General features: G+C 31.5%; 1 protein-coding gene across 1 annotated transcript; it reads right to left on the bottom strand.

Moving 5' to 3' along the window:
- Nucleotides 1–1070: 1070 nt before the first annotated feature.
- On the bottom strand, nucleotides 1071–15172 carry LOC134270886 (uncharacterized). Its single transcript, XM_062753135.1, has 11 exons — nucleotides 14971–15172; nucleotides 11499–11762; nucleotides 11064–11167; nucleotides 10726–10822; nucleotides 9201–9308; nucleotides 8343–8483; nucleotides 6195–6683; nucleotides 5810–5849; nucleotides 4560–4617; nucleotides 4236–4320; nucleotides 1071–2966 (listed from the first exon to the last, which is right to left on the bottom strand). The coding sequence occupies exons 1-11, from the start codon at nucleotides 15073–15075 to the stop codon at nucleotides 2841–2843; spliced, it is 1617 nt and encodes a 538-aa protein (XP_062609119.1). The 5' UTR covers nucleotides 15076–15172; the 3' UTR covers nucleotides 1071–2840.
- Between the last annotated feature and the right edge of the window lie 205 nt (nucleotides 15173–15377).

Below are 15377 nucleotides of genomic sequence, written 5' to 3'. Positions count from 1 at the left end.
TATTTCACGATGATTAATTAATTATGACGTAACAGACGAGTGACGTTGCGGTCTAACAATTCTTATGTAAGACCGGTCAATAGTGAAATTGTTAGACCGACGTAATAAACAGTTCTTTTGTTGGACTTTTTATCAGTAATAAATAAATAGAATGATATTTATAAGGGTATAACAATTAATTGTGACGTAACAGACGAGTGACGTTGCGGTCTAACAATTCTTATGTAAGACCGGTCAATAGTGAAATTGTTATACCGATGTAATAAACAGTTCTTTTGTTGGACTTTTTATAAGTAATAAATATATAGAATGATATTTATAAGGGTATAACAAATTGAAATGATGACTTTAAATGTGGCTGCTGGTATTCTTGTTTCATCAACTTGTTTGTCAATAATTTACCTCGCTTTAGAAATTGTTCATACGTAGAACATGCTCTTGCGTATCGAATCAACTGAGATATACATGTATAAACTCCGTATGCAGGTGATGAAGGTATATTGCTGCATAAGTAAGAGAAACTGACGAGGAGTCAAATGCTAACAGATGTTTTTCATTTAATTGTTAATCCATTATTTATACACTGAATTGACGACGGATTCTTCCGTTACTTCCCAATCATGACAAGGAGCACACGGCAGCTGTGATCGGTCGATAGGGGATGCTCACTCCTCCATGGCACCTGATCCCATCTCTGATGTTTTGGAGGTCCGTGTTTGCTCAGCTCCTAGTTTGTAACGTTTTATGGACTTTTGAATACTGTTCGCTATCTTCATCTTTCATTTATTTGTGAAAAGAAAGATGTAAAACGCAAATCACCTGTTGGTAAAAACTTTGATTTACTAAAGTGATAACTTTGATTTACTGCGATAACTATAAAAGTATAGTGATCATTTTAAACCTTCGATTTACTATAGAGAGTCTTTTGACACTTTGACTTACTATAGTTAACTATAACTTTTTATCAATTCTCCAGTTTGTAAATGCAGACATTTGTTCACTTTTTCTTGACTAACATGAAAAGATGATTTATAAATACACGAACCAAATGAATATTAAAAAAAACAAACTTAGAGACTTCGTGATTTATTGATAATATCAATCAAAATGACAGGGTTTATAAACAGGTTTGAAAGACTTTAAAGCTACATAATCAAAATCTATCGTTAAAGATATATATTTCTATATAGATTACAAAAAAGAGAAAGGAAAACTTTGGAACTTATACAAACATTCCTTTCATTTTATTATTGTTTTACAAAACACTAATCATACAAGAGCTAATCAGAAGAAATATGGATATATCCTCGCATTTATATTACAGCTACTACATGTACATGCGAAGATGAAAGATACTGAATTTTTCATCTCATCTTGTCACTTTAATTTGATATGCATTGCAACTTACATAAATTATGTTCATATCTGTTATTATTCAGTATAAAAACAGAACAAATGAAGGCAGTTGAGAAGGAAATTAACATAGCATTGGATTTTTAAATACAACTAAATATGGATCCTAAGGCTATACTTTTGATTGCAGTATTCTTGAATGAATTGCACAGCAACATAAAATGTTCGAAACATTTTCATTTATTCTCTTTGAGGTCTTAGACCACAACAAAATTTGCTGAGCAAATATTGCAACAAGCATTCTATTCACTCCTATCATAAAAAAAAATATTTAGAAAAAAAAAAGATGAAATAAAGATGATATCTTGAATTTTTCAAATTTGATTTCTTCCATGCAATAATTTACAACAAATAAAACAAGAAACAAAATTGGTCATTTATGCATTTCTGTAGGGAAAAAACTTGCCATTCTATTGGGTAATTTATTTAGAGTAGACCTGTTATATTTTTAAAATAATTTTATCTAGAGGACATAGTTTCTTTTCATGAAAGTGCCAAGCACATTTTCCACATTGTCTTTTGGCACAATCGCATAAAATGATATTTTAAAGAGATATGTAAACAATTTTTTTTTCTGCTTTACAAATTGAAACTACTTAATTTCGTAGACTAGAATTTTATAAAAATTCAAATAAGTTTTTAATAAAATTAAAGTGATGTTTCAAAGTTAATGATATATATTTAAGTTTTCTATTCAAAACTCATAAATAATGAAGCATATATAACAAAATTGTAAATACTGCAAAGGTTACAGTAAAAAAATGTATAATCAAATTATCTCCCATTCCATCATTTGGTTGAACATGGTTAATAATATCTTGATATTACAATAAAAGCATTTACAGACTTTAAATCAACAAGAAATCAACCTCTTTAACAACAGACGAATGACAACTAAAAAGATAAATTTACCCCAAAAATATACATATATTTATAAAACAGTATGATTTCCAAACTCCCTAAACATGTAAAAACAAATATGATTGATTTTATCAACCTTAATCATCATCAATATCAAGTTTTAAAAGTTCACGAGAAGAATATACTATAACATTACAATATGAATAAATTGTGTAGATTATTATAATCTCTGACACATAACATTGTATTAAACTATGTTGCATGTTTTTTTAATTCTCTGCATCAAAGGAACAGACGAAAATCCAATTATATTTTATGCATGAAGAAAAATTATCCTTCTATGCTATATCAAAGCAAACTTAGCAATTTATCTGAAGGGTAGGCATTGACTTTCATTTTTAAATGTTAAATATAATACAATCACACAATTCTTGATCTTCTCATGCCTGTGAAAACCAAGATAAAATAGCAATTTTTGCCTGACGAAGTGCATTTTTTTGTTTGTGTAATACTGACCAAGTCAATCAGTTTCTAACATAAAAACAAAAGACATCCCTATTATTTCATTATGCATCTGAATGTCCGCCCCCTTCTTTGAGTTTGTTCAGATTGTATTCAAAGTTCTTGCAATAAAACAGCTGAACCCCCACCACGGCAAACTTCTCTGGTGTCAGGAGCCTAATCAGCTTCTCCTGAAATGAAAATCAAACCAAACATGTATCAGTATCACCTATCTTATCTTAGAAAGTAGATATCCCTCGTATTTACAATATTTGTGTTCAGGATGCAGAAGTGCAATTGTACTAATATACTGAACTTCTTTTCTTTTGTCCTCACCCTCCATGGGAAAATCAAAACAGTTTTAACTAACAAATTGCATATATATAAATACAGCTGTATAATACACTTTGGCAGGTCGAAAGTTTAAGCTTATATTAGGGCAAGCTAGGCCTACTTTGTTAGGCATTTTTCTTTAAGTAGCATCCATCGGCAGGTGCTCTAAAGCTAAGTTTGACTGTGTGAAGCAGAGCAAGGCTAGCTGCAATAATGTAGCCCTCTCCTTTTTTTTTTTTTTGGGAGAGGACTACAACTCCTTAGGATCTCCGTAATGGTGCAGAGCGATTCGCTCCCGCACGGATTTCGGCTTAAATTGTTAGTAAGCGGCTATTTTATTTATATGTCTTATCTGGACTTCCAAAATGTAGTTATCCCAGACATAAATCGATCCAAAAATATACAGAACAATCCATATATCAGTATTTTTCGTGTATGTCAACATCACAACTTAAATTTATCCGCCATGTTTACTGACCTTGACAGATTTTATTTCGGGACAGCAGAGATTAAGGATCTATAGGGAGCGGATTTCTTTGGAATTACCTTATTTTAAGCTTTAATATCGGTGTTTACAAAAAAATGAAACATGGAATGATTTTATTTATCGATGTTTAGTGTTACTATTCATCACAATTATTTATAAACATTGAAATTTGCTTTCTTGAGTTGTTCTAAATTTCAAGCTCAAGTCTCACTACGTCACGCGTGAACTGTCATGGCTGCTGAAGTAAAAGCACAGATTTATTTTACATGGTTTTCGCGTTTAACGAGCTTTGATGTCGACAGTGAATAAAATTTTAATCTTTTTAAATGTAAGTTGAATGTTAAAACAATTTATTTTGCCTGCAGTTGCCTGTATTTAAAAGATATATTTGCACCATTATGAAGATGCTGTGGAATTGTAGCCCTCTCCAGAAAATATCAGATAAAAGAAATCGGAGAGGGCTACATTATTGCAGCTAGAGCAAGGCATGATCATGCCCTCACCTCCAACTCAATACTAGCTCTATTCCTCTCTAATATCACATAGGCTTCTTGTAGTGCAGTTAACCCTATACATTGCACACAGTATCTACAATGAAAATTCCTATGTTTAAGAGAAGTTTAATAAAAAGTTAATTTACCTCTAGCTTCATATTGTCATCTGTCTGATCCAGGAGGTCGTATGCCCTCGCAAAAAGTGGATAACCTAATACCCCACAACAGTGTCTGAAAGTAAAGATGTGAATGGAGAATTTCATTACTTCTTGATCATCCAAAAACTTTCATTTAATAGCAAGTATACTGAAATATAATGTATGAGGGTTGTCCCTAAAAGTTTTAGAAAGGAAAAACAATGTACATGTAGTTTTTCTTTGTTTAATAAACTTTCTTTCCTTGTCAGAGTAAAAGCTATATATAAATTTCCTTTTAATTAATACATGTACATGTAAAAGTATAACACTTACTTTTGCAGCTGTTCAATTTGATGTAACAACATTGATTCTGGGTCCATTTTCGTGGAATCTGAAAAAAATCATTTCATTTTTCATACATACGTTTTACAATACTCAGTACATTAAACTATTGTGTATCTTCAAAAATACAATGTAACTCTTCTAATAGGGACATGTGCATCTTTATCATTTGTTTATAAATATGTTTCCTTGCCACCTCCCTACTCCACATAAAAAGTAAGAAGTAAATTAGGGAGATTTTTTTCCCATTCAGAAACATTTGCAAATATGAAGGTAAAAACAGTGAAAAGGCTTTTATACACGTGAATTCCAATAAACAGACCTTCCTTTGGGTAACATATTTGAACTATAAGTTTCCCAGTCATTTGCAAAATCTTAGGAAAATTTTACCTTGGCCAAAACTTTTTTTTAAATATATAAGGGGTGTTAAGAAAGTTCGTTCCATGATGAAATATTTTTTAAAATTTCAAAGTAGTGCTTCAATAAAGAAATATATTTCCAAGTCTGATAAAATCACAATAGTGTGCTTTAGATTTATAGCAGTTTATTTCTAGCAGGAAATGATGGAATTTTCCTTTCATATGAAAATATATGTGACATCTGTAAAGCACTCGAATGATGAAATGCTGGTCATTTTGAGTGAAAAATAAAGGATAATTTACTTTTGTTTCTTCACATCTTATCTTGCACCAGACAAGCTGACGAGCGTAGGTATAAGAAAGATAGATCACTTTTCAAAAGAGCAGGTTTGTCAATTTGAAATTTTTCACCGACTTGATATAATTTTTGCATAGTATTTGAAAGGATATTTTGACCTGTGTGCTTAATATATGTCACAAATGTGCGTCATCCCTGATATTTCTGAACAGACATCATCAGTTTAATACCTGCCCTCTCCTTATTGATTCAACAAAAGACAGGTAAAACCTTATCAGTAGCAAGAATGAACTGTGTAAGCATAAAATATCATAAATTGTAAATATATTCTCATTGTATTTCTTTTCGAAAATAAAAGAAAAACGTGGAATGAACTTTCTTAACACCCTTTATATAGTTTTAACTTTTAAGCATTAAATAATTGGAATCTATTAATTAATCTATTAAATAACTTTAAGGAAATATAGACAGAGATGTATTTATTATAAGTATTAAAAGAACCTATCAATTAATTGTTACAGAATCTATATCACTCAGTTAAACATTTGCAATAGAATCAATCATTCACATTACTAAATTCATACCTGGTATACTTAGAGCCCCTTCACTTCCTCCTTGTCCATCCTAAAATATAGAAAATCAAGAACTGCATTAAAACTATCAAGTATTTTAATTTAATTTTAAAGAAAAAAACCAAACAACCCAATTACTGTTTGAAACAAATCAATTTTTTTTCATTATAATAGAAAAAATAATGAAGTAATGCAAAGCAGATTTATCATGCATATGAATCCTAACTGATTCAGGTGAAACAAATAATTTTTTTTTCATTATGATAGAAAAAATACTGAAATAATGCAGAGCTGACTTAACATGCATATAAATCCTGATGCAGGTAATGATTCTTTGCCTTAACATTCAAGTAATCTATTATTACTAAGTAATACAGTGTATGAGTTTGGTCCTTACCTTAGGAAACACCTGTGTCAGGGTACGGACTACTAAATTCATCATTTTAAGTGGATCAGGAGGAGGTGGGAGGGCAGCTCTTGCCTGATCCGCCTTCATTGTGCTCTCAAGGTCATCATCTTCCAATGAAATGTCTGAGGCACTAGTCACTGAGGCCTTGGCAGGAAGGTTCTTGGCAAATTTTCCTTTTTCGTGTAAACCTTTCTTCATGGTCTTGTCTGTAACTGTCTTTTCCATGTCATCATAGTTCGAGGCCAGAAATTTGTTGGAAACATTTGCTGTATTTAAAATAGAGCTAAATTTATCTGCATTGGCAGCTTTGTGTTTCTTCTTCTTTTTCTCCTGGTTTGCCTTTTCATTGAGTGTTTCCATCAGCTCTGACATGTCAAACTTATCCTTCCGAGACTGATTGAGGGCACCAATAAGAATGGGGTTCCCTCTCATAGACATGCCCCCAGCTCCCTTACCCTGAGGTAAAGTAGGAGGTGTCTAGAAGACAGAGAGATTTACAGTCAATAACAAAATATAGCTTAAAACAGGAATTAAATATCAGCATTCAATATTTTATTGCATACTTTCACAAATATTATGAGAATGTTAAATAAGTACATGTAATGCCATTTTTAAAATAAAATGTTTGCTTTCCCTCTCCCGACTCGAGTAAAATTATTAGGTCAGTAGATAGGGAATGGGAATCTTTTTTTCCAGAGAATTTCAACTAGGGCTGGATCAATATATCGGTAATCGGTATATATCGATATTTTTTAGCAATACGATAACCGATACAGAGATGCTTGCATATTGCTCGATTATTTCAACGTTTAATTAACAGAAAGAAAAACGTCAAAATGACTAATATTACAAACGACTTATCTAAAATCGTTTAAACGCATGTCAACATGTCAAAAGTGTAGGGTCGCTACGTAAAAGTTAGCAGCAAAAAGGCAAAATGTAATTATATTTGTCAACAAGAAGTCGCAAGTTCTGGTGGAACAACGAGCCTATATATTATTACCCATCACAGACGGCATCGCAACATTGACCTGTTTGCTACTGTGAAACTTGGAGGCAATTCCGGTAGGTAAAGTGGCGCGTCGAAAAAAAGTCATGGAATGTAAACCGATAATAAGATATCAATCAGAATTTTTAAGTCATACTTTATTTCAACTCAAAGCATTTTGGAAGAATATTTTATCTGCCATTAAATTCCCATTACTTCCACGAATACGACGTCAAGTGAAGTATCAACACAGTCAAACAGGTCAATGTTATGATGTCGTCTGTGGCTTCAGAACGAGTATTTAGCACCAGTGGCAACATATTCACATGCACAAGGGCTTGTCTGAAATCTGACTAAGTGGATCGATGCTTTGATTTTTCTGAAGAAAAATATGGGCAACTAACATTAATTTGTCATACACTTATCCATTCAAATAGAATTAAAATAAACAAGGATTTAAAATGTTTTATTATTGTAAAGTTATGCTTTAATAAAAAAGTACTATCACCTCTTTAACAGTTTAAAAAAACATGCAAAAAATAGTAAATTCACATTTGTCTGTATCGGCAATATGTATCGCATATCGCACCTCTGTATTGCAATATGTATCGCATCGAAAAATTTATTTCAATACCCAGCCCTAAGAAATATGTTTGTTAATGGAATAAGATTAATAAAAAGAAAAAAATATTATGCCTTTGAATGTTAAATTAAAGTTTTGAATCAGGCCATTTTTGGTCTATCTGTCGAGAAAGGGCAACTAAACAATTTTTTAAAGATGGTCTAATAATTAAAGATTACCATCCACATCTTGGTCAAAGTCATTCATACATGTATGCGAGTCAAAATTTAAAAAAAAAGATCAATATTAAACTATATTTGGAATAATTTAATTTCAAAATTACTGGGCCATACACAGACTTTTTTAAAACAAGAATAAAATCATATATTCGGTAACCCTCATTACATGAAACATTTTGTATTTAACAGGCCGCCACTAAGACTTATGCATATTATTGTTGAAAAGATAACTTGAGTTCTGTAAAATATTCTAGGTAACTTTTGCTCTCAGTCATAATTTTCCATCATTTAAGTTTTTCAATCCATTGAAAAAAATATTTGTTTGAAATAGCCTGTTATAAACATACCTTTGGTATCACATGATTTTTGAAGAGGACATCATTCAGGAGATCATCCGCTGACGGTCTCTTGTCTGTTTCCCGACACATCATTCTCTCCATCAGGCTTATCAACTGAGGACTATATTTATCCTTAGGCATGGGAGGTAACTGTAACAGAGGTTATACATCAGGTTAATCAACTGAGGACTATATTTATCCTTAGGCATAGGAGGTAACTGTAACAGAAGTTATACATCAAGTTAATCAACTGAGAACTATATTTATCCTTAGGCATGGGAGGTAACTGTAACAGAGGTTAATAATAATAATAATAATAATAATAATATTTTATTTAAAGAGGGTAACCCGATTAGTGCAAGCACTAGTCTTCCTCGGAGCCCTCCATACATGGATAGTACAATTATGAATACAACAGTACAACGATCAGAAAAAATACAAGTATATAACACACGTGAATTACATTTGAAAAAAAGAAAGTATATATTATCAAACATAGAAACAAGTTACAAATTAAGAAACGTTGCGTTCATTAATGATAAATTTTTCTACATTTTGACGAAAGGATTACACACCAGGTTAATCAACTGAAGACTATAGGAGTCTTCAAACCTTTCAAAATCTGCCAGTACCCAGTACTTTTACCTGACTAAAATCATGATCGTGGTGGCTTGTATTCAGCCAAAATCTTTTTTGGAGAAAGACAATAAATAAACATCTCTTTAACAGAATACACTGTATGACATTTAAACATAAATTTTCAATTGGAATAATTTAATGCAAACATGTAGTTTCTGAGAACAAGATCTTCTCATGATCTTGATCATTTGTGTTCTGATATGGTGCTAATCAAAAGTAGATACATACCTGACCATGTACAATTTTAAACACTAGTTGCTGCATAAGTGTGGCATCAAACGGTCGTTCCAACGTAGCCATTTCATAAACGCACACACCCATAGCCCAGATGTCACTCTGCAGAACATATAAATGTTGTAGTTAAATAGGAATTTGGTATCTTAAATTACATATATTTGAAAGTCTCTTCCATTTTAACCCAGTTCTATAGAGCTAAAGGTAAATATTTGACTGATACAGTATTACAATCAAGCCACAGCAATTGAAAATATAATTATTAGGGATGGCAATTTCTAACCGGTTAATCGATTAATCGGTCGGAACGATGCTAATCGGTTAGAAAATTCGTAATCGGTTAGTCGGAAAAAATAAAATTTATGTAAATTTGAGCGCAGTTTCCTTAAAATCCCCTACTTTTTTTTTTAGAAAGGAAAGCGCTGCATGCATATTTTTTGGTGTTTTTACACATCTTATAATTAAGAATATTTGGAGGAAATTATAGCTCTCCTGATTGAGATGACAGGATAATTGGTCAATTGGTAAAGAGTTAATTACTGTTTTTATAACTTCATGCCATTACTCAGATCGTCAAGTTGTTTTTTTAATGATATATCACCGTAAGCACTTTTAATTATAGAATGTATATATTTTGCCGTTATCTATTAAATTATATTATCATAAGGACGTTGTAAATTGTAAATTAAAAGAAAGTTCAGACATTGACTACATGTAGTTCTGATTACGGTGACAGCGCATAATTAACTTCTTTAACATCTGCGTTGGAAAATTATCCCTGTCTGATTTCTCAAAGCAAGATTCATGGTTAACTTAATTTTTTCTTGTCTATTGAAATTGAAATAAAATATTCTCTTATGTACATAAAATTTCCCGATCAAAATAATAAACAGAATGTAACTTCTTACATCTTTTTAGCCTTTTTGTGTATATGAAAAGAAAAGTCAAAATGTATTTATCTTGATACGACTAACCGGTTAATCGGTCGGAACGTTTTGCGGTTAACCGATTAGCAATTCTGCAATCGATTGCCATCCCTAATAATTATAGAGTGAAAATGGTCTCCACATTAACAATTTTTACAGAAACCAAACACATTCTTAACATAATAAATACATTTAAAAGAGTTTGGCAACTGCAGAAAATCTTGCATTATCCAGCTAGTAAATAGGTTTCTTCATTTCAATGTTTATGCTAAATTTACTATATATAAATCAATTTGTTAAATGAGAAATGAAAGCATTGCTTCAACATGTTCAATTGGTATGCAAATAAAATTCTACACACCCCAGAAAAGAAGTAAACGTCATGAACACCAAAACTTAAAAATTAAAACAAATAGGATTTATGCACATGTACATAGATCTTTCTTGTATTGTATGCTGCCTGCAGTTTTACACCACCAACCCCCCTCTCTTTCTCTCTCAGTTCTCTATTCCTGTGTTTTTAAAGATACATTTTTTTATGTATATACATATATTAATGACAAAATTTGTCTTTTGCATCTGTTGATAAATACCTTGGAGTCATAGGGTTTGCAGGCAAAGATTTCAGGACTCATGTAGTAGGGGCTGCCACAGAAGGTCACAGCTTTGGCTGTGGGTCTCTCCAGCACTCTGTAAATACCAAATAATAATACTGTAGACATGTACATTGAGAAATCTGAGAATTCAAGATATTGAAATCAAATTAAGTAAGGAAAATATGATATAAATATTCCAACTCAAGATATTTAGTACAAGATATTTATAAATACTGAAAATTAAATAACTCAAAGCCAAGGGTGTTTGTAAGCAGCTCAAATATTTGACCCAGTTAGAATGAAATGTTCTTGCTATAACAAAATTATGATCATACTTGGCCAATCCAAGATCACCAAGTTTTGCTGTCATATCTTCACCCGTCAGGAAGACATTCTGTGTTTTCATGTCCCTGTGTAAAACATGCCTGCTGTGCAGGTACTGTAAAGAAAATAAATACAGCATGTACAATTATAGTAATGAGTATGGTACATACATTTTTTATATGCCAGCATAAATATTGATTAATTAAAAGAAATAAAGTCTATAAAGAAAATGTTCAGTTAAAAGAGTAGTTGAACACTTGTTATGTACAATATACAACATTTATACATATACAGTATGCACTGTTAGATACTGTACAGTATGTATCATGTACAGTACAATATATACATGTACACTGCTCTGTATAATATATACTCCTGTTTTATATCATATAAACTGTAAGGTACAATATACATTTCTTTTGTTTTTTTTATTTTACAGTGTGTACCTTTAATGCACTGCATATCTGTCTAAACCACTCTACAATTCGTTGTTCATCTAAAGATTTCCCACACCTTCTTTCCAGAAATTGTGACAAATCGCCCTGATCACAGAATTCCGTCACTATACATAATGCACCTTTGTCTTGAAATGATGTTACTGCATGTAGAATAAATTCATGCTGTAAATCTGTCAGCAAACTTGCTTCTTTTTCTGCCAGTTCACGTTCATCATCTGTTGATTTTGTCAGGTCAATTACCTTCATAGCATACTGAAAAAATATATTTTGCCAAATTCATACATGACATACATTCATCTAGTTTATGATTGATGGGACAAAAGAAATGTACACAAAATTTGACAATTACAAATCCAGAAGAAATTGGACAAGAGGCCCAATGGTCAAAAAGCTCAGCTGAGTCCCCTTGGCCCTCATTTAGAACAGTGCCTCAACTTTATCATCAGTGATTCATATTGATATTAGTCTGAATTGAAAAAAACTCAATTCTGGATGTTTGCATATTAATATTACAGGTATATATACTACATATAGTACTGTAAACCAACTTTTATTTGTATGCGAGAAATATTCCTGATTTCCGCGATGTTCTTTTACTCCCGAATATTAATCAAAACAAACCAATCATTTTGCCTAGTATTTGAAGAGAATGTTTCCTCAGTAAAAAAAAATGATCAACGTGGATTGATTTTAAATCGATGAATGGCGAATAAAAGATAATGCAAATAATAGATTGTTTACAGTATATAACTAAGGCAATATCCCCCCTCATGATCTAGATTATGATTATCTCTTCTTTCAAACCAGGCACCTTGCTTTTGACAAGATTTGTTAGAACTAGCCAGGTTCTGGATATCAATAGTTTACAGATAGACTTAGTGTTACAGACAGTTCTGATAGACAAATGCAGAACAAACTGTGTTTAGCAAAAACGAAAATTGCACAGAAATGATATTTAACTAAGGACAAAGGGACAATGGATTTACTTGTCTATAGCCACCAAAATGGTCATTATCTTGTTATTCGCTCCGCGGTGTGAATAATATTTGACGTTGTTGACGTTACGTTTTTCTTCATATTTATACTTGCCTTTGAACATGTTGAAAGAATACATAAATACTTTCAGATATTAGCCTTTATTCCGTAGTAATTTTTTTATCACGACTAAATTTCATTACAGGGCATATTGGATAAAATTTTAGATGTGAGAGAATTATTCAATGCAATGTATAGCGTTTATTCCGTGAATTTCTCTTATACGCATGAGGAAAACGGCAACTGTTATCAATTAATTTACTCTCTATATATACTATTTAACGGAATAAACAGCTAGTATTTTCATAAATGATTTCATGTTTATACATTTATCAGGGAATAAAATGTTATATATTATGTTTGTTTTATTACGAAATAAACTACATGGTTTATTGAGTAAAATTTTAAATGTGAGAGAATTATTTAGTATATATAACGTTTATTCCGTAAATGTCTCTTATATGCATGAGGAAAACGAAAACTGTTATCAATTTAATTTCTATATTATTTAACGGAATAAACAATATTTTCATGAATAATTTTATGTTTATACATTTATCAGGGAATAAAATGTAATATGTTATGTTTTTACGCTTGTTTTGTCACGGAATAAACCACATGGTATATCTTCTTGTTTTGTCCATTGTTTGCTTACATGTTAAATTTCATTGCGTAGGACTCAAAAACATGTAGAAATGTGATAAATTGTTTGTTTTTTTATACACCTGTAACGGAATAAACCATATTTTTATGCTACTTAAATTATATTGTTCTATAAATTAAGGAATCCATGCCTTGAAGTGGTACAGGTATATCCAAGTGAGTTTACAATATCATTCGAACAGTGAATGAATCTCTGTACATACATGATTTTATTTCCTGTTTACTATATCAGATCTAATTCAAATTGAATACCATAACAAAAATCGAAAAAAAACACGCTTTCACGTTTACTACTTAACAATAGGAACAATGACCGAATGCATGAATAGTGTTCACCTTATTGCTATGGTTCAGTTATACTCAGTAAGGCCTTTGTAAAAATCTTCCCTCGTTTATTCGCACCGGTGCTAATAAGTATACCTCTATTTTCATCCATTAAATACTTTTCTCACAATGAATATCCACCAAATAAACCAGTTTAGCTTGAACATGGAAAGATCGTCTGTATATATATATACACCTGTTATTCGCACCGGTGCGAATAATTTTCACACTATATTCATTCATTAAATGTATTTTAGAGTGTCTCCCCCCAAAAATATCCAAGCCCCATTTTTTTATATTCTCTCCCCCAAAGAAACCCTTTTCCCGGGAATACTTCCCTTTCCTGGGCATTTTAGCTTGAAATCTGGAACTTCCTCTGTATGTATATACTCCTGTTATTCGCACCGGTGCGAATAATTTTCACACTATATTCATTCATTAAATGTATTTTAGAGTGTCTCCCCCCAAAAATATCCAAGCCCCATTTTTTTATATTCTCTCCCCCAAAGAAACCCTTTTCCCGGGAATACTTCCCTTTCCTGGGCATTTTAGCTTGAAATCTGGAACTTCGTCTGTATATATATACTCCTGTTATTCGCACCGGTGCAAATAATTTTCACACTATATCCATTCATTAAATGTATTTTAAGTGTCTCCCCCCAAAAATATCCAAGCCCCATTTTTTTTTATTCTCTCCCCCAAAGAAACCCTTTTCCCGGGAATTTTTCCCTTTCCTGGGCATTTTAGCTTGAAATCTGGAACTTCGTCTGTATATATATACTCCTGTTATTCGCACCGGTGCGAATAATTTTCACACTATATTCATTCATTAAATATATATAAATGAAAACGGAGAATGTTTTGGATTTCTTTAATTCATACATTTGTATTCTTTGAATTTTAAGAATAACAAAACACTTGATATTTGCATTTTTATTATATAAATGTTAGTAAGGAATGCATTTTCTCATTACTGTTATTAGTTTCACCTGAGATCTTATTTTTAATTTCGATCTTGACCTAAGATAAATGGATCGTACTGAGGTTTGTTTTAGTTTTATTTGCTATTTCTGCATCCAAGGAATGTTTTGACTTACGTCAACAACGTCAAATATTATTCACTCCGCGGAGCGAATAACAGGATAATGCCCCAAAATGACTGTTTGTCAATGCCTCTAAAAGTTTTAAATAATTTTAAGATCATTAACATCGACATCATTTTTATTAAAGTGGAAACACGCCTTTTCGAAACGAAAGTAGAATCACAATATCTATAATCGATATATTTATAAACAGAAATCAATTTAGGCATAATTTAAATAAAGTTTTAAATATTACAAAATATCAAAATGCAGACAAATTCTAGTTATAACATCATTTAAAACCGTACATGAAATAAATAACAATCATTGCCCCCAAGGTATTCTTGTTCACCTACCTTTTTGTTTCGTTCATTTTTGTCAGAACACAAGTATACTTTGCCAAAGGCTCCTTCTCCTAAAGTCTCCCCTAGTTCAAATTCATAATCACCTCCACTTGCCATCTTTTTACTTTAAGATCGAACAATCGTCATTCAATTCAATTTATTATCTACTTTCCATTTGTTAACGTTTCGAAGGACCTTCCTGCTTCTATAAATACATTTATGAGAAAACACTGAATCTTGAACCCGATGAAATAAAATCATCAAAACTATAAAATAGTACCAGATCATCCTTGACATGGTCGCTGGTAAATTTGATGTTATATCCACTTTCTTGAACCATTGATAGCGTTACTTGCTTGAAAAATGAAAACATTTTAATGAGTTTTTTTATTAATATTAATTTCATTTTCAAAAAAGGA

Source organism: Saccostrea cucullata, unplaced genomic scaffold, assembly GCF_032062105.1.
Source record: "Saccostrea cucullata isolate Sc308-1 unplaced genomic scaffold, CSIRO_AGI_Scuc_v1 ctg1003, whole genome shotgun sequence".
NCBI classification, from domain to species: Eukaryota; Metazoa; Mollusca; class Bivalvia; order Ostreida; family Ostreidae; genus Saccostrea; species Saccostrea cuccullata.
This window is presented reverse-complemented; position numbering and strand designations above follow the sequence as displayed.

Coding starts and splice junctions, on each gene's coding strand:
- LOC134270886 (XM_062753135.1), bottom strand. CDS start 15,075: ATGGCAAGTGGAGGTGATTATGAATTTGAACTAGGGGAGACTTTAGGA. Junction 11,763..14,970: donor AAAATGAACGAAACAAAAAG/GTAGGTGAACAA, acceptor ATATTTTTTCAG/TATGCTATGAAGGTAATTGA. Junction 2,967..4,235: donor ATGACAATATGAAGCTAGAG/GTAAATTAACTT, acceptor TTTTCATTTCAG/GAGAAGCTGATTAGGCTCCT.